General features: G+C 41.8%; 1 protein-coding gene and 1 pseudogene across 1 annotated transcript; both read right to left on the bottom strand.

Moving 5' to 3' along the window:
- Nucleotides 1-217: 217 nt before the first annotated feature.
- uox (urate oxidase) lies at nt 218-12,814 on the bottom strand. Its single transcript, XM_029706281.1, has 8 exons — nt 12,718-12,814; nt 10,244-10,456; nt 9,698-9,814; nt 9,274-9,352; nt 3,812-3,998; nt 1,952-2,075; nt 1,014-1,097; nt 218-726 (listed from the first exon to the last, which is right to left on the bottom strand). Exons 1-8 carry the CDS (start codon nt 12,736-12,738, stop codon nt 652-654), a joined length of 900 nt encoding a protein of 299 aa, XP_029562141.1. The 5' UTR covers nt 12,739-12,814; the 3' UTR covers nt 218-651.
- Nucleotides 5,252-9,267, bottom strand: LOC115157934 (DNA-directed RNA polymerase III subunit RPC7-like; annotated as a pseudogene).
- Nucleotides 12,815-20,631: the final 7,817 nt, after the last annotated feature.

Below are 20,631 nucleotides of genomic sequence, written 5' to 3'. Positions count from 1 at the left end.
AATAAATAATTCTCTCTACTATTATTCTGACATTTCACATTCTTAAAATAAAGTGGTTATCCTAACTGACCTAAAACAGGGAATTTTTACGAGGAATAAATGTCAGGAATTGTGAAAAACTGAGTTGAAATGTATTTCGCTAAGGTATATGTAAACCTCTGACTTCATCTGTATATTTATATTTGTTGTCTTATAAAATATGATTTATATGTAATTGCACACACTATTATTTGATCAATTGCAATTGGTGTAAACCAAAAGTTTCACCTTGACTCGTCTTTAGGATAAGATTTACCATGTGGGGTGAATCACTTTCTACACTTGAAATTCTTAATTGGAGAACATGAACAAACTTGTGTGTTTGTAATTTCAGGGAAGTAATATTGTTGGCAAGGATACAGCTTTGTACATGTTTTACTTCACTTAACATGTGCCTAGGTAGTGTTCATTAGGGCACGCAATGGAAATACATTTGCAACAGAGAAAAAAGTGGACAGGTTAGTCCTCCCGTTTCAGTTTGTTTTTCTTTCCGTTTGGTGCCTAATGAACACAACCCTGTAGATTGATCAGTATGTTGTGTTTGGTGGGACATTAATTATTGTTTTGTTATCACTGTGATTAAAGTCTTTTCGGGTAGCTTTGTGTTCCTTTTCATAGCTTTGCTTGCGGCTTCCTGCGTACTGTGCCCATGATGTTCCCTGAAGGATTGTCCAATGGCAGAAGAACCTTGAAGAAAAAGGCACTGCGTTAACTAGATATTCAACCCACAGTGAGCAACCAGTGGTGATGAAGTTGTTAAGTCATAGAAATGCTGCCAACTGTTGTAGTAATAGTTGTAACATCACACTTTTTAAAAAGTTTTCCAATATGCAATTTAGTGTAAAAAAAAATTTAAATAGAGGAAGAACGCATAACAAATCAGTTTCTTTCAATCTCTTCCTTAAAGGTAGGTCAAGGAGAAGCATCGACTCGAAGCAACAGGCCATCTAAGTATCTCTCCGGTTGCAACTCACTTCATTGTTGTTGGTGAGACCCATTTTTGTCATATCAATGGTGAAATAATGTTGGTTAGGCATGACTATCTCAATCTCTTCAACCTGAAACAGACATACCCAGTAACGCTTAGTGTTTTGAAACAAGGGCCCGTATTCTTAAAGCGTCTCTGAGTAGGAGTGCTGATCTAGGTTTCCCCTTTTTGATCATAATGATTGATATAGCATGGACAGGGGGATAATCTGATCCCACATCAGCACTCCTACTCTGAGATTCTTTATGAATAGTTGTATTTATTTGCACCAAGGAAAAACAAGTGATAGACAATACCAATATTATTATTTTTTAAATACTTGTGCAGGTATGGTTGGAAGGCAAATAACAAAACCTAATAATTATACATGTATAAATGAATTGATCAGTAATCACGAAAAAAACAAACACTATTTGTTTTGTTTAAAAGTGTGTATGCATGTGTGCATGTGAGTGTGTGAGAGTTAGGCTATATACTGTCCCTAAACTAGAGGAAGAGGGCAGATAGGCTTTATCAGCATGCAGTTTGCCACTCTAGCTTCAGTCAGAGTCAGATTAAAGGGACTTTACAAGCCCAAATACAAAATTGACAGTGTTTTCAGACCTCAAAAGTAGCCTAATGTCAAGATGACAGATCCCTCGACATCAGTTGTGTAGATCTAGCTATATGCCTAAATGAACGGAAAAGATAAGCCCCACATATCTACAAATTACACAGTGCTTATATTTTCCATTTCATTTTTGATTGTGGCATATCGTTTACATTGCTATGATCTATAAAACAGATGACCTAGGACATGGATTTATCTCAACAGAACACTACTACTTTAAAGGTTTGAAAACATCAGACAAACTTTCATTTTGGAGTGGAATGTCCATCATGTTGGACATAAAGTGACTTCTTGTTTGTTCTGCGTGAACCTACCTCAGGCACCCTATCCAGGACTATGACCTGTGTGTCGTAGAGGGTTTTCTGCACAGAGGGAGAGTACTCTCCACGATCGTATGGGCCAGCAAACTTCTCAATTATTGTTTCCTTGACAGAGTTCCTGCAAAAAAGAGTAGAATATTGAATATTTCCCCTAGCTTATCAGTTTGTTCATTATTTCACAAGTTGGAGGCGTGCATGACCACTCAGTCATGGGTGAACAGGGAGCCCGCACTCTTGTGGGGCCCACGGTGTTGAGGATCAGTGAAGTGGAGGTGCTGTTTCCTACCTTCACCACCTGGGGTCTGCCCGTCAGAAAGTCCAGGACCCAGTTGCACAGGGCAGGGTTTAAACCCAGGGCCCCGAGCTCAATGATGAGCTTGGAGGGTACTATGGTGTTGAAGGCTGAGCTATAGTCAATGAACAGCATTCTGACGTAGGTATTCCACTTCTCCAGATGGGATAGGGCAGTGTGCAGTGCGATGGCGATTGCATCGTCTGTGGAACTATTGGGGCGGTAAGCAAATTGAAGTGGGTCTAGGGAGTACAGGAACAATGGTGAACATCTTGGAGCAAGTGCGGACAGCAGACTGGGAAATGGAGAGATTGAATATGTCCGTAAAAACTCCAGCAAGCTAGTCTACGCATGCTCTGAAAACGTGGCTATGGATGCCATCTGGGCCGGCAACCTTGCGAGTGTTAACACGCTTAAATGTCTTACTCACGTCAGCCACGGAGAATGAGAGCCCACAGTCCTTGGGAGCGAGCCACGTGGGTGGCACTGTGTTATCCTCAAAGCGGGCGAAGAAATTAACACATTTTCTTGTTAAAATCCCCAACTACAGTAAATCAGGATATGTGGTTTCCAGTTTGCATAAAATCCCATGTAGTTCCTTGAGGGCCGTAGAGGTATCGGTTTGAGGAGGAATAAACACGGCTATGACTAAAACCGAAGAGAATTCTCTTGGGAGGTAATACGGTCAGCATTTGATTGTGAGGTATTCTAGGTTGGGTGAACAAAATAAATTGAGTTTCTGTATGTTATCACAATCACACCATGAATAGTTAATCATGAAACATACACCACCACCTTTCTTCTTCCCAGAGAGTTCTTTATTCCTGTCTGCACAATGAACTGAGAACCCAGCTGGCTGTATTGACGGGGACAGTATTTCCCGAGAGTGCTATGATTCCGTGAAACAGAGTATGTTACAGTCCCTGATGTCTTTCTGGAAGGAGATCCTCACCCTGAGCTTGTCTACTTTATTGTCCAGAGACTGACCATTAGCGAGTAATATACTCGGAAGTGGTGGATGGTGTGCACGCCTCCTGAATTGGACTAGAAGTCCACTCCAAATACCTCTTCTCCGCCGGTGGTGTCTTGGAGCAGCCTCTGGGGTAAGTTCAATTGCCCCGGGGGGTGAAAACAAAGGATCCAATTCGGGAAAGTTGTATTCCTGGTCGCAATGCTGGTGAGTTACCGCCGCTCTGATATCCAAAAGTTATTTCCGGCTGTATGTAATAACACAACAAACTTTCTGAGCTAATAATGTACAAAAAATGTAAATACTGCAAAGTTGCTTAGGAGATAGAAGCAGAGATGCCATGTCTGTCGGCGCCACCTTACAGCTTACTTTTGTTTCAAAGTAGATTTGTTTAAGAGTACCAAGAATCCCTCTGTGTGACCCTGATTTAGCCCACTGCAGTAAAAGGTTAATCGACAGCTTTGTTTCCAACGTGTAAATGATATCCGTTTTACATATCACCGGTGTTAGGTCAAGAGTATTATGGGGCACTATGTACAGTATTAATGAACTTAACTGTTCTTTTACACAGGTCATTAACTCAGGGAATTACCATGCGCTGTCAAAGTCGACATTCTGGACCTTGTTGTAGCGCCACCTGGCGTAGACAGAGGTACAGAAACACCTGTCCTTGACCTCCTGTAGAGTGGTGAAGCGGTCTCGGAAGAAGCACTCGAAGCCAGACTGAGTGGTCTTCAGCACCTTCATGTTTTTCACGCCACTGTGAAGAATAGGGCTCTCTGTGGGGGAAGGTCACAGAGGTAAAGACCAGGGTTGTGTTCATTAGGGCAAACAACAAAAACATGTTTTAAAGCATTTTGCAATGGAAAATGAAAATCCCTGTTTCTAATTTTTATTTTATTTTCCAGGGTTGAGTCTTTGAATGAAAAGATTGAGATTAAACTGTCCAGTTTGAGTGTATGTTGCAGCTCGTTCCAGTTGCTAGCTGCAGCGAACTGAAATGAGGAGCGACCCAGGGATGTGTGTGCTTTGGGGAGCTTTAACAGAATGTGACTGGCAGAACGGGTGTTGTATGTGGAGGATGAGGGCTGCAGTTGATATCTCAGATAGGGGGCGTGAGGCCTAAGAGGGTTTTATAAATAAGCGTCAACCAGTGGGTCTTGCGACGGGTATACAGAGATGGCCAGTTTACAGAGGAGTAGAGTGCAGTGACGTGTACTATAAGGAGCATTGGTGGCAAATCTGATGGCAGAATGGTAAAGAACATCTAGCCGCTCGAGAGCACCCTTACCTGCCGATCTATGAATTTTGATTAAATGAGTAGTAAACAGACTGTGCACTGTGTTTTTTATAGTAATAATTATTATTATTTGAGGGGAGGGCCTATATTTGTCCTGTTATGCACAAGTATGTAATAGAAAAAAAAAACCTGAGACACCCGCAGGAAGTGGGGCCACAACCAGGGTCACCATTGTCTAGTGTCCCTAGAGCAATTAGTGGCAAGTGCCTTGCACAAGGGCACAGCGACAGATTTTTCAACTTGTCAGCTTTGGGATTGTAAAGACCTTTCAGTTACTGGCCCAACACTTTAACCTTGAGGCTACCTGCCGCCCCGTTTAAGTGTTATTAAGGTTGTTTGGATGAGAATTTATCAAAATCCAATGGTAAGAGAGCAGAAGACTTGGGAGTAAAAAAATAAACAATGCCTTTTTTTAATGCTAGTCATGCAATGGAAACTTTCTGCCCCTAGATTAGGTTTGGATTTCAAGGGTTTTCTTTTCGCCGTGGACGGCAGCATGTTAAACCCTGTTGAATGAAATGGAGGATCACACTATTTCAAGGGTAGAATTAGAGGAAGAAAAAAAACATTCTGGGTGCTCACCACTATAAATTGCCCTTTACTTGGCAATGGTGAATACTTCTTTTGTTTTCTGCATAACCTACAAAATACACAAAGTGAACATAAACCACCCCTTGATTTGCCTTGGAGTAATATGCCATCTGCTGGTTGATACAAACCACAACTATTTGCTAGGGTTCTTTAAAATGTATTTAGAGAATCAAATTCAACACTTTCACATTTTCAAATCGCATAACAGAAATGTCACATTACAGAAATAAAATATTTAAAATGAACAAAGGTCATTTTTCAATTTGCTAAGACATTGAAAACTGTAATTAAAACCTTTGTCGTATACACTTAAAAAAAATATTGTTACACCAAGGAACTGTAAAAGCTAAAATACCTTTCTCTAAAACATGCCTTTACTCAAAAAAACCCAGATCACTGCAATTGCGGATTATTTGTTCATTAAAACCATAAAATCTATTATTGAAGTTATAAAAGGCAACAATGGCCTGTAAATAAATCAGCTCCCGTTACTACCTCAACATAGCTGAAGAAAGGGGAACAGTCAGCATGACTAATTAGTATCTTTGGCACTTTAAACCACAAACATACAACAAGCCTGTGTATTCGCTCTAGACATCTTCATTTAGCAACAGTTTCCACCATTCTTTCCATGTTTTAGACTATAGCTGTCAAGGCTGAATAGCAGCAACCCTTTAATGTCTTTGTCATCATGGCCAGTGACTCCACAAGTAATTAAAATACTGTAACTGCGTCCACAGTGAGGATTAAATAAGGCCTCCTCTTCTAGTCTATTTAGTGTTATCAGCACGGTCTCTCAGTAAGTAGGTCTCTCAGTAAGTAGCTTCGTCCGTGTTGTCATCGCTGTCCCCTCCAAACTCCTCTCTGTTGTCAAAGTAAGACATGATGTAGTCAGTATCCTCTTCAAAGTCTTCCTCTGCCTGTTCGTCTTCCTTGTTTGTCTTCTTTTCCTCCCCATCTTCCTCAGAGTTCGCCGCCTCTTCTTTCTTTTCGAGAGTCTCCAGCTTGGTGAGAATCTGCTCTTTTCCCACAAGAGGTTTCTTTGGCCGTTTAACTTGGGGTGGATGTCTTTTAGCCAGAGGCTTTCTTCACTTTAATGCAAAGCTCTTTAGGCAATCTGCTCCAGTCTGAGCTCCACTCGATGGCACTGTCCTTGGGCTCTCGGCTCTGGCGCTTATCAGAGTAGCGATCGACATCTCTTTTGGGAGCAGCCCGTCTGATGTAGAAAGGCAGGGTCTTGTTGGCGGCCCTCAGCTCCTGTTTCAGAGCCAGCATGTACTCCACCTCCTCTCCTGTCTTTTTTCAAATGTTTTTTTATTTTTTTATTTCACCTTTATTTAACCAGGTAGGCAAGTTGAGAACAAGTTCTCATTTACAATTGCGACCTGGCCAAGATAAAGCAAAGCAGTTCGACAACATACAAAAACACAGAGTTACACATGGAGTAAAACAACATACAATCAATGATGCAGTAGAAAAAAATAAGACTATATACAATGTGAGCAAATTATGTGAGATAAGGGAGGTAAAGGCAAAAAAGGCCATGGTGGCAAAGTAAATAAAGTATAGCAAGTAAAACACTGGAATGGTAGATTTGTAGTTTGAAGAAAGTTCAAAGTTAAAATATAAATAATATGGTGCAAAGGAGCAAAATAAATAAAATGAATAAATACAGTAGGGGAAGAGGTAGTAGTTTGGGCTATGTACAGGTGCAGTGATCTGGGAGCTGCTCTGATAGCTGGTGCTTAAAGCTAGTGAGGGAGATAAGTGTTTCCAGTTTCAGAGATTTTTGTAGTTCGTTCCAGTCATTGGCAGCAGAGAACTGGAAGGAGAGACGACCAAAGGAGGAGTTGGCTTTAGGGGTGACCAGAGAGATATACCTGCTGGAGCGCGTGCTACAGGTGGGTGCTGCTATGGTGACCAGTGAGCAGAGATAAGGGGGGACTTTACCTAGCAGGGTCTTGTAGATGGCCTGGAGCCAATGTGTTTGGCGACGATTATGAAGCGAAGGCCAGCCAACGAGAGCATACAGGTTGCAGTGGTGGGTAGTATATGGGGCTTTGGTGACAAAACGGATGGCACTGTGATAGACTGCATCCAGCTTGTTGAGTAGGGTATTGGAGGCTATTTTGTAAATGACATCGCCGAAGTCGAGGATTGGTAGGATGGTCAGTTTTACGAGGGTATGTTTGGCAGCATGAGTGAAGGATGCTTTGTTGCGAAATAGGAAGCCAATTCTAGATTTAACTTTGGATTGGAGATGATTGATGTGAGTCTGGAAGGAGAGTTTACAGTCTAACCAGACACCTAGGTATTTGTAGTTGTCCACAAATTCTAGGTTAGAACCGTCCAGAGAAGTGATGCTGGACAGGCGGGCAGGTGCAGGCAGCGATCGGTTGAAGAGCATGCATTTAGTTTTACTTGTGTTTAGGAGCATTTGGAGACCACGGAAGGAGAGTTGAATGGCATTGAAGCTCGTCTGGAGGGTTGTTAACACAGTGTCCAAAGAAGGGCCAGAAGTATACAGAATGGTGTCGTCTGCGTAGAGGTGGATCAGAGATTCACCAGCAGCAAAAGCAACATCATTGATGTATACAGAGAAAAGAGTTGGCCCAATAATTGAACCCTGTGGTACCCCCATAGAGACTGCCAGAGGTCCGGACAGTAGGCCCTCCAATTTGACACACTGAACTCTGTCAGAGAAGTAGTTGGTGAACCAGGCGACGCAATCGTTTGAGAAACCAAGGCTACTGAGTCTGCCGATGAGGATGTGGTGATTAACAGAGTCAAAAGCTTTGGCCAGGTCAATGAATACGGCAGCACAGTATTGTTTCTTATCGATGGTGGTTACGATGTCGTTTAGGACCTTGAGCGTGGCTGAGGTGCACCCATGACCAGCTCTGAAACCAGATTGCATAGCGGAGAGGGTGCAGTGGGATTCGAAATGGTCGGTAATCTGTTTGTTGACTTGGCTTTCGAAGACCTTAGAAAGGCAGGGTAGGATGGATATAGGTCTGTAGCAATTTGGGTCAAAAGTGTCACCTCCTTTGAAGAGGGGGATGACAGCAGCTGCTTTCCAATCTATGGGAATCTCAGACGACACGAAAGAGAAGTTGAACAGGCTAGTAATAGGGGTTGCAATAATTTCGGCAGATAATTTTAGAAAGAAAGGGTCCAGATTGTCAAGCCCAGCTGATTTGTAGGGGTCCAGATTTTGCAGCTCTTTCAGAACATCAGCTGAATGGATTTGGGAGAAGGAGAAATGGGGGAGGCTTGGGCGAGTAGCTGTGGAGGGTGCAGTGCTGTTGAATGCAGTAGGGGTAGTTAGGTGGAAAGCATGGCCAGCCGGGGCACAGGCTGGACTGGAATGGAAGGAAGAGGGGTGAGGGCTTAAAGGTGGTGGGGGGCATGCTGTCTCCCCTTCCTATGCCCAAGTCCTCCAGGTTGATGGTCAGGTTGACCCCTGCCTCTTCCAGCCATGGCGATGAGTCTGTAGCTTTGTTTACAGACAACTAGTAACTAGTCAGGTAGCTAGCACTCAATGACCACATGGAAGTCCATACAGAATAGGAAAGCTAGTTACAGTAGCTATAGCATTTCACCCTTGCCCTACTGACTGCTGTATGGGCTTGGGTTCTTGAGAGTTAATTTCACACATGATTACACAGCATTTTTTAGCAAGCAAAATATCTAGCTAGCTAGCTGTGATATTTGAACTGCCATCCAGTGACCTCTCCAGAGCAGCATTGTGGTTGTTGTACAGCCAGCTAACTAGCTAGTAGTGGCTGGCATTCATGCTAGCTAGCTTAATTGGAGTAAAGGTTGTACCTCCCTGTTTTACTCAGTTTCAGAGAATTTTCTTCAGTCTGGTGCCTAATGAATATGACGTTGCTTTTAGGTTCACCACTCATCATTCAAAGTAAACCTTCATACATTTTAGCTTCATAGAGATTTGATAATAATTTGTTCATGTGCTAAAGGTAGATTCTGATGGTAAGATATCTTTCACAAAGTGTTCTAGTATGTAAAGTGATGTTATTAGCTCACTAGTTCTATATGCTTGAAATAAGACATGCTTGAAATAAGACATTACGGTACTGTGACATTTTCATTCAATCTTGAGTATGTCTGTGACAAATCAACTTTATGTGTGTTTTGCTCACCATTAAGATTCTGTTCGACTTCACAGAAGCGCCAGGATTCAGGGCTGTAGATGAATGCATGTACATGCTCGACACCATTCTGTGCAAGAAAGACGAGCCTCATTTAAACGCATCACTATTAAATGTCACTTAATCCATGTATACTTTTACAGAGTATACACAGGGCTCACATCCAAAAGTGTATCTATATCATAGACGTCATTCCAAACAACTTCCTTCTCCCCTCGAAAAGTGTCCCTGCAGAGCTGAAGGGACTGAAGTGTTGGCGGTATGGTGATATCGCAACCTATTTCACACCCCAATAGACTAAATGTTGATTGCACCCTATTTCTTCACCTATCTAGACCCTTAAGATGTATGAGGGCAAGTCGTCAAAGAAAGGCTTTGTGTTTTGGATTTTGAATCCAGCCTTATTCTACTGTACCTTCTCCAGTCTCCTCCACGGTGCCTCCTCAATCTTCACGTTTACCCTGGTCACATGTTTGAAAGCTGTCAGGAAATGTTTGCTGATGTCCATGGCGAACTGCTCTATGGTCAAAACCTAAACAAAACACAAACGTACTATCACTGAGGTTTCCTGTATTAAAGTCAGTTGGAAAGACATAAATATATGAAATAAAATGTTGCCTATCTTTCCATTTCAAGTGAGACTGATGCATTTTTGTTGAATTTACACAACAGAGTATGAGAAATGCTAGCATGGTGGAACCTCTTAGAAAGATTAGCGCTGCAATCAGGCTGGTTCCAGGTTAGAGAAATGCACTCACCTTGATATTAGACCACCCTTTAGGGGTGTCTAACAAACTGATATTGAAGTGAACTATATCACTAAGACATTTTGGCTACCCATTCCATTTGCAGTGCTTTCATTCATTCAGCATTCTGCCATCTACTTTTCAGATGATCATAGCTGTCTTCCCAAACCTTTAAACTCTTTCTATGTATCTGGTGTGAGTGCACAACCACGTACTCCCTTCAGCTTAGCCAGTGCATGGACAGTGTTCTTGACAGTGTCAGTAGGGATGATGTCCGAGTTGTCACCGGTCAAGTAGTCCTTGCGGGACTTGAGGGTGAGCTCCACATTAGCCGTCAGCTCAGTGATGTAGTGGTGAGTTCCCTCTCGTCTGATATACAGCACCTTGACCAGATTCTTGCCGTAGCCGGTCCGCACAAACTCCACATTCTACAGAAACGTCAGAACATTGGGGTTGGTTGCACAAAGTGCTGTGACAGTGATAATGATAATTATACATTTAATTGATATACCGCTTTTCATTACAAGAAGAATCTCAAAGATGCTTTTAAAACAAAAATGAAGTTGATCGTTTTTATTCAGTAGACATTGTAACCAATGTTCCCTCAAAACATTTTTGGCACTGAGCAAATTTCAGATCTGCTGAGCGGAAACTTGATAAAAATCTGTGCAACTTCCGACGCGCATTTACTGTGAACACTGAGGCTGTACTCGCTTTAGGTCACAGCCAAGTAGGCTGCTGTGACTATTTGATCATAATGTAGACCCACCAAAGTGGCCTACCATCAAAGACTTTTCAAAAAAAACATGCAGGGCTTGACATTAACCTGTCTATCCACTTGTCCTACAGACAAGGTGACTGAAAATGTTGTGTTGTTTGATACAAGAAACCACTTTACGAAATAAAAATCATTATTATTACCTAACTATTATTAGAGAGAAACAGCCAAATTATGCTACCCCCTGCTTATTGGCTACTTAGCTTATTCAAGACCGTCTCAAAATACAACACTTTAAGACATATAAAAAGCTCTTTACCTGATTTGCTTTTCAAAGATGGCTAGAAATGCACACATGTTGTGATACTGTAGGAAGAAACCACTTCCCCATTGTTGACTAGAAATTAGCTATAACTGGGCTAATAACTCAGTAACTAGCAAAGAATATGAACAAATGTGCACAAGTGGCTACAAAGTGCAATTAGCACAGTCCAGTTCAAAGTGAATGGCACAGATCCATATATGGCAATAGCTGTTTGCATATAGGCCTACTGCAGCTCTGATTGGTTATGGCATGCTGGTCTGTGTAGAGTATGGGCCTGAGTCAGGCCTGTCATTGCAATAGAATTGTACTCCAATGCGCTCGGCTACAAGAAAATGTCTTGCATAGTTAGTTTTGCATACTAAGTTGTGCATAGGTCATTTTGTTTTGGTTTGTTACATTGAATGTGGCTAATATTGCATTGATTCGAGCATCCTTCCCACAGTAGAGTGAAAGGGGAGAACTCTAGAAAGTTGAGTGAAGTTCAAGCTCTTGCTTCTTTGTGCTGGCTGATATTTCTTCTGTGTGGCAGTCCAAGGGGAGCTGTGCAGCTTAGAGGGAACATTGATTGATCTGATATTTGTGGCATATCAACATGTTATACTGTATTCCGTTATATTGGGCCGGACACTCAAGAAATGTTATTCCATTACTGTTAGGTTCTAATTCTCAAAGTAAAAACTCGACGGACACTATGAAAGCCTAAACCAAGTTTATTCTTCCCAGAGGGTCAACACAGCTGCATTAGACAAAGACATACTCACACAAGCACTGATATTTAATCATTTCTCCTTTGCTGTCTCCTCCTACACATCTGAACAGCCAATGCATCTCTGTTGCTAGACAGAACCTTAGTGATATCTGTTCTTCCTCACTTCATCTGACCTGACCTCTACACCAAAGTGCTCACTCCTCCCCAACTTAAGGCTGTCATGGTGATTGGTACCAGACTGTGTCTCTTCAACACCCAGAGGATCCCTGATGGCTAACAATAACATATCCTGACATAATGTAAATATTATACTTTACCCTCTCTCCCTCAGTGACATGACTAATTATATTTCATATTCTCAGAACCCAACACTACTAAATAGTATATTATAGACTAAAGAAACCGTATAGACCAGGAGTAGGCAACGCTGGTCCTGGAGTGCCGCAGGCACTTCATGCTCTTGATTTAACTGACCTGGAAGACCGGGTGTGTTGAATTTAGGCAATCACTGAACTGATCAAATTGATCAAATAACTCAGTTGGTCAGGTGTGGTGCCCAGTTGGAACAAAATCCTGCAGTACCTGCGCCACTCAAGGGTTGCTTGTATAGACAGTAGAAAGCAATCATAGACAGTAAGAGCTATTTGCACATGAAAATGTTATGGAATGCACCTTTAATACAAATTCCATGAATTATGACAATTATTTAAGGCTTGGTAAAAGTTTAATGGATTTAAGTTGGGGATTAACAAATAGTTTTTTATGTTGAAAGTAACCACCCTATTGTCAGACAGAGAAAACGGTTTGGCTCAATGGTCATTGACCCCACACAACAAATACTTAGTAGAAGAAATCTAATGGGCCAATGTTACCAAGACAACATGAATTGCAAACTAGACTCAAGACATACAAACCTAAAAAATAAAAAGTTCTGTACCTGAGTTGAGGTAGTTGCCATGGTGTCTGTGCCTCCTCCAGTCTCCTGATGTACTGTAGTGTCCTTGTCTGCAGCAAGAGTGGAATTTGGCTATGATCTAGGATTTTGTAAAGAGGGTGGTCTTACCTGTTGTCATTTTAGCAGTTACGCAAGTAACTGTCAGTTGACAAATGTTGTCATATCTTTCAATTATCAACCTGTATATTTATTTCTTTGATAACCTGTCGATCAGAATTCTGATAGTTCTCAAGATTATGTTGAGAATTATGTCAATTTGTTTTTACTAGAAAAGGAATGTTTCAATCAGGAACAATACATGCTTACATCAGATATAGTGCCTTCAGAATGTACTCACACCCCTTGACTTTTTCCACATTTTGTTGTGTTACAAAGTAGGATTAAAATGAATTTAATAATATTATTTTTGTCAACGATCTACACAAAATATTCTGTCCATGTAGTGTAAAAATTCTAACATTTGTAAAAAAATATATATAATTACAAATAAAACACTAATGTATCTTGATGACATAAGTATTCAACCCCCTGAGTCAGTGATACAGCTGTGAGTCTTTCTGCGTAAGTCTTGTTCACATTGGCAGTTTGAAATGACACATTATTTGGGCATATCTGATTAGAATACTTTTCTTTTTCACTGCAGTCTGAGCACCCCAAAAGCATATGGAATCAGATATTTCAAGCCACATTTCAAACCACCTTCGTAGGTGGTTTGACGTTGGGTACAAATATTCCTGTGTACAAATATTCCCTATTCCTGATTCCCGGCCATGTGACTTGTGTCTGAACGATCAAATCTGATTTATTTGCACAGAAGTGGTTTTTAGACTGTTATTTGGCATATCTTGTTTCTCGCTAGCTACTCTGTTGACAATTTGACAAGAACATGTGGTAGCTAACTAGCTCGTTTTGAAAGTTAAATCATCATATCCTTTGAGGCTTTAAAAGTGTTCTTATACTATGATTTTGAACATTCAAAGCAACTGGGAAATGTCCGTGTCACCTTAGCTTTCTACATAACTTCTGAGTGATAGGAAGCTCGAGCACCACCCCCAATCAGCCTACACCACTGTGCACACACCCGCAATTACATAGCCATGTCAGCAAATGACTGTTGTCTGAACACACACAAATCAGATTTTGTAACTTGTAACTTGCTGTTTGGACAGTCAGTAGTCCAAAACGGATTTGAAAAACAAAACTGATTTGAGCATTAAGGCCTTCAGTGTGAACAAGGTTTAAGAGCTTCTTAATTCTTCAAACTCTGTCACATTAGTTGTTCATCATTGCTAGACAACCATTTTCAGGTCTTGTCATAGATTTCCAAGCAGATTGAAGTCAAACCTGTAACTCGGCCACTCAGAAACATTCACTTTATTTTTGGTAAGCAACTCCAGTGTAGATTTGGCCTTGTGTTTTAGGTTATGGTCCTGCTGAAAGGTGAATTCATCTCAGTGTATGTGGGAAGCATACTGAACCAGGCTTTCCTCTAGGATTTTGCCTGTGCTTAGCTCCATTCTGTTTCTTTTTTTGTCCTGAAAAACTCCTGTTCTTAATGATTACAAGCATACCCATAACATGGTGCAGCCACCACTATGCTTGAAAATATGGAGAGTGGTACTCAGTAATGTGGTCTATTAGATTGGCCCCAAACATAACACTTTGTATTCAGGACAAAAAGTTAATTGCTTTAGTGCCTTTTTGCAAACAGGATGCATGTTTTGAAATATTTATATTCTGTACAGACTTTTCACTCTGTCAATTAGGTTAGTATTGTGGAGTAACTAGAGTGTTATTGATCCATCTTCAGTTTCATCCTATCTTAGCCATTAAACTCTAACTGTGAAATCCCTGAGCGGTTTCCTTCCTCTCTGCCAATTGAGTCAGGAAGGATGCCTGTATTCTTTTACTGACTGAGTGTATTGATACACCATCCGAAGTGTAATTAATAACTTCACCCATCTACCAATAGGTGTCCTTCTTTGTGAGGCATTGGAAAACCTCCCTGGTCTTTGTGGTTGAATCCGTGTTTGAAACTCATTGCTCAACTGAGGGACTTCACAGATAAATGTGTGGGGTACAGAGACGAGGTAGTCATTCAAACTGCATTGTTGGTTAAGGGTTTGTAAGTGAGCATTTCACTGTAAGGTCTACACCTGTTGTATTTGGCGTATGTGACAAATACAATTTGATTTGATTAAACACTTTTTGCACACAGTGGGAGTCCATGCAACTTGTTAAGTTTAGTAGTACAAATGTGCTTATTTAGGCTAGCCATAACACAGGGGTTGAATACTTATTGACTCAAGACATTTCAGCTTTTCATTTTGAATTCATTTGTAAAGAATTCAAAAACATAATTCCACTTTGACATTATGGGTATTGTGTGTAGGCCAGTGACACATCTCAATTTAATCAATTTTAAATTCAGGTTGTAACAAAATGTGGAAAGAGTTAAGGGGTGTGAATACTTTATGAAGGCACGGTATATACTGTATGTATAAGCCCTTTAGCCCTTTATTCCAGCATTAAAATCATAGGTTCTAAAGACTCAATGAACTGCACATAACCATACTACATGCACTCAATGTGATTATTTTTAGAATAGTATAACATTCCCCCAAGAATATCACTGAATTAAGCTTGCCACAATGTTGTAAAACATTTTTCCTGAGAAAAATGTCTAGGACATTTTCATTTCCACGGACGTATTCCCTTTCCAGCAGCTTCTTATCCAATCACTTCCCCCGGCTACTTGTAGGGATCCACACTGTCAACTGACCCAAGTGATAGTGTCAAACTACTAGTGCTGAGCGATTTTATTTAAACAATTTAGTTATTTTTTGTGAGCTCAATGCGCAAATTGTGCTGCAGTTTCTCTAGAGATTAATCAATCATGCCCGAACTGTGCGATGTAGTAGGGAGTTGTAGTTTCCAACAGACCATGCTCTACATAATTATCAAATTTTCTGCACTGAACTAACTACAATGACCATAATCCATTGCACGGCTACTTGTCCAGTCTGTTTCTTTTATGCCTGCTACATAAGAGACAAGAATGTGCGAGCAGTTGCTTCTAGGTATAGAGCCCCACAGTGGAGGTGTCGTAAAAACCGATGAAACATAGCGGTCAAACAGGGAAATGGTTTCAATCATTTTTTCCACCATTCATTTTTCTCATGGGGGATTTTAGAAACACTTAAAAATAAGGGCTGTGTTTCATGTAGGCTTACCCTGGCGTGACGTTTTGGTAACCATGTAAATCTCTCTCGGACAAGGTAGCATATCAATATATTCTAATCAAATCAAATACAGTTTTATTTGTCACATGCCCATGGTTAGCAGATGTTAATGCGAGTGTAGCGAAGTGCTTGTGCTTCTAGTTCCGACAGTGCAGTAATATCTAACAAGTAATCTAACAATTCCCCAGCAACTATCTAATACACACAAATCTAAAGGGGTGAAAGAGAATATGTACATGTAAGTATATGGACGAGCGATGGCCGAGCGGCATAGGCAAGGTGCAATAGATGGTATAAAATACAGTATATACATGTGATATGAGTAATGTAAGATATGTAAACATTATTAAAGTGGCATTATTTAGAGTGCATTGTATAAAGTGACTAGTGATCCATTTATTAAAGTGGCCAGTAATTGGGGCTCAATGTAGGCAGCAGCCTCTCTGAGTTAGTGATTGCTGTTTAGCTGTCTGATGGCCTTGAGATAGAAGCTGTTTTTCAGTCTCTCGGTCCCAGCTTTGATGCAACTGTACTGACCTCACCTTCTGGATGGTAGCGGTGTGAACAGGCAGTGGCTCGGGTGGTTGATGTCCTTAATGATCTTTTTGGCCTTCCTGTGACATCGGGTGCTGTAGGTTTCATGGAGGGCAGGTAGTTAGCCCCCAGTGATGCATTGTGCAAACAACACCACTATCTGGAGAACCTTGCAGTTGAGGGCGATGCAGTTGCCAGACCAGACTGTGAAACAGGTTGCTCTCGATTGTGCATCTGTAAAAGTTTGTCAGGGTTTGGGTGACAAGCCAAATTTCTTCAGCCTACTGAGGTTTAAGAGGCGCTGTTGCGCCATCTTCACCACACTGTCTGTGTGAATGGACCATTTCAGTTTGTCTGTGATGTGTACGCCAAGGAACTTAAAACTTTCCACCTTCTCCACTCCTGTCCCTTCGATGTGGAAGGGGGGTGCTCCCTCTGCTGTTTCCTTTAGTTCATGATCATCTTCTCTGTTTTGTTGACGTTGAGTGGTAGGTTGTTTTCCTGACACCACACTCCGAGTGCCATCGTTGTTGATAATCAAGCCTACCACTGTTGTGTCGTCTGCAAACTTGATGATTGAGTTGGAGGTATACATGGCCACGCAGTCGTGGGTGAAGAGGGAGTACAGGAGGAGGCTGAGCACGCACCCTTGTGGGGCCCCAGTGTTGAAGGTCAGCAAAGTGGATATGTTGTTTCCTACCTTCACCACCTGGGGGCGGCCCGTCAGAAAGTCCAGGACCCAATTGCACAGGGCAGGGTTGAGACCCAGGGCCTCCAGATTGACGATGAGCTTGGAGGGTAATATGGTGTTGAATGCTGAGCTGTAGTCAATGAACAGCATTCTTACATAGGTATTCCTTTTGTCCAGATGGGATAGGGCAGTGTGCAGTGTGATGGCGATTGCGTTGTCTGTGGACCTATTGGGGAGGTATGCAAACTGAACTGGGTCTAGGGTGGCCGGTAAGGTGGAAGTGATATGATCATTGACTAGTCTCTCAAAGCACTTCATGATGACAGAAGTGAGTGCTACGGGGCGGTAGTCATTTATTTCAGTTATTTTTGCCTTCTTGGGTACAGGAACAATGGTAGCCATCTTGAAGCATGTGGGGACAACAGACTGGGATAGGGAGCGATTGAATATGTCCGTAAACACACCAGCCAGCTGGTCTGCGCACGCTTTGAGGAAGCTGCTAGGGATGCCATTTGGACCAGCAGCCTTGCGAGGGTTAACACGTTTAAATGTTTTACTCACGTCAGCCATGGAGAAGGAGGGAGGGGCTTAGTCCTTGTTAGCGGGCCGCAACGGTGGCACTGTATTATCCTCAAAGCGGGCAAAGAAGGTGTTTAGTTTGTCTGGAAGCGTGACGTCGGTGTCCGTGACGTGGCTGGATTTATTTTTGTAGTCCGTGATTTCCTGTAGACCCTGCCACATACGTCTCATGTCTGAGCCGTTGAATTGCGACTCCACCTTGTCCTTATACTGGTATTTCGCTTGTTTGATTGCCTTACAAAGGGAATAGCTACACTGTTTATATTCAGACATATTCCCAGACCTCTTTCCATGGTTAAATGCGGTGGATCGTGCTTTCAGTTTTGCGCGAATGCCGCCATCCATCCACGGTTTCTAGTTAGGGTAGGTTTTATTAGTCACAGTGGGTACAACATCTCCAATGCACTTCTTTATAAACGCACTCACCGAGTCAGCGTATAGGTCGATATTGTTCTCTGAGGTTGACCGGAACATATTCCATTCCGCGTGATCAAAACAATCTTGAAGCGTGGCTTCCGATTGGTCAGACCAGCGTTGAATGGTTCTCGTCACTGGTACATCCTGTTTGAGTTTCTGCCTATAAGACGGGAGGAGCAAGATGGCGTGGTGGCCGGATTTTCCAAATGGAGGGCGGGGGAGGGCTTTGTATGCATCGCGGAAGTTAGAGTAGCAGGGGTCGAGTGTATGCTGGAAGAATTTAGGTAGACTTATTCTCAAATTTGCTTTATTAAAATCCCCAGCTACAATAAATGCAGCCTCAGAATGTATGGTTTCCAGTTTGCATATAGTCCTGTGATATTCCTTGATGGTCATCTTGGTGAATGCTTGAGGGGGAATGTACACAGCTGTGACTTTAACTTACTTGATTGTAAGGAATTTTAGATCGGGTGAGCAGAATGACTTGAGTTCCTGTATGTTGTTATGATTACACCATGAGTCGTTAATCATAAAGCATACACCCCTGCCCTTCCCTTTCCCAGAGAGGTCTTTATCTCTGTCGGCTCGATGCATGGAGAAGCTCAGTGGCTGAACCGATTCCGACAACATATCCCGAGAGAGCCATGTTTCTGTGAAACAGAGAATGTTACAATCTCTGATGTCTCTCTGGAAGGCAACCCTTGCTCGAATTTCGTCTACCTTGTTGTCAAGACACTGGACATTGGCTAGCAGTATACTTGGGAGCGGTGTGCGATGTGCACGTCTACGGAGCCTGGCCAGGTGGCCGCTTTGTCTGCCCTTCTGCGCCGTCATTGTTTTGGATCGCCTAATGGAATTAGCTCCATTGTCCTGGGGGGTGGTCCGAACAGAGGATCCGCTTTGGGAAAGATGTATTCCTGGTCGAAATGTTGGTAGGTTGACGTTGCTCTTATATCCATTAGTTCTTCCCGGCTGTATAAGACTTGCAATTTCCTGGGGTAACAATGTTAGAAATAATACATAAATAAACAAAATACTGTGTAGTTTCCTAAGAACTCGAAGCGAGGGGACCATCTCTGTCGGTGCTAATAAGCATCAAAAACGATATTTTTTCCCTCGCTCAACTTTTTCATTCAACTTTTTCACGCTTTATCTGGACGTGGTTCGTCCGGACCTCCACCAGCCGAAGCTAAGTAGTAACATTAACAGTATGCCTTCTAATTGCAGTCACTATACTCATAATATACAGGAGAATAATCGCCTTATGGTGAGGATAGCTGTGTTGCAAGCCCAGCTTCAGACGCAATCGTTAGGCAAGGGTAATTTAACCTGTTGGGGATAGGGGGCAGTATTTTCACGGCCGGATAAAAAACGTACCCGATTTAATCTGATTATTACTCCTGTCCAGAAACTAGAATATGCATATAATTATTGGCTTTGGATAGAAAACACCCTAAAGTTTCTAAAACTGTTTGAATGGTGTCTGTGAGTATAACAGAACTCATATGGTAGGCAAAAACCTGAGAAGATTCCAAACAGGAAGTACCCTCTCTGACCATTCCTTGAGCTTCTTGGCTCTGTTTAAAGAAAATTTAGGATCTTTGCTGTAACGTGACACTTCCTACGGCTCCCATAGGCTCTCAGAACCCGGGAAAAAGCTGAATGATGTAATTCCAGCCGCTGGCTGAAAAACTTTAGCGCGTTTAGATGGTGGTCGATCAGAGAGCCATCAGACTGAGGCTCGTGCACGAGGGGATCCCATGTTCTTACTTTCTCTCTCTTTGTACTAAAAAACGATTTCCCGGTCGGAATATTATCGCTTTTTTACGAGAAAAATGGCATAAAAATAGATTTTAAACAGCGGTTGACATGCTTCGAAGTACGGTAATGGAATATTTAGAATTTTTTTGTCACGAAATGCGTCGTGCTCGTCACCCTTCTTTACCATTCGGATAGTGTCTTGAACGCACGAACAAAACGCCGCTGTTTGCATATAACTATGGATTATTTAGGACCAAACCAACATTTGTTATTGAAGTAGAAGTCCTGGGAGTGCATTCTGACGAAGACAGCAAAGGTAATAACATTTTTCTTATAGTAAATCTGACTTTGGTGAGTGCTAAACTTGCTGGGTGTCTAAATAGCTAGCCTGTGATGCCGGGCTATCTACTTAGAATATTGCAAATTGTGCTTTCACCAAAAAGCTATTTTAAAATCGGACATATCGAGTGCATAGAGGAGTTCTGTATCTATAATTCTTAAAATAATTGTTATGTTTTTTTGTGAACGTTTATCGTGAGTAATTTAGTAAATTCACCGGAAGTGTTCGGTGGGAATGCTAGTCACATGCTAGTCACCTGCTAATGTAAAAAGCTGGTTTTTTATATAAATATGAACTTGATTGAACAGACATGCATGTATTGTATAACATAA

The sequence above is a fragment of the Salmo trutta genome, chromosome 22, assembly GCF_901001165.1.
Source record: "Salmo trutta chromosome 22, fSalTru1.1, whole genome shotgun sequence".
NCBI lineage: Eukaryota > Metazoa > Chordata > Actinopteri > Salmoniformes > Salmonidae > Salmo > Salmo trutta.
This window is presented reverse-complemented; position numbering and strand designations above follow the sequence as displayed.

Coding starts and splice junctions, on each gene's coding strand:
- uox (XM_029706281.1), bottom strand. CDS start 12,738: ATGGCAACTACCTCAACTCAG. Junction 3,999..9,273: donor AGTCGAACAGAATCTTAATG/GTGAGCAAAACA, acceptor CTTCCCCCACAG/AGAGCCCTATTCTTCACAGT. Junction 1,098..1,951: donor TCCTGGATAGGGTGCCTGAG/GTAGGTTCACGC, acceptor TGTCTGTTTCAG/GTTGAAGAGATTGAGATAGT.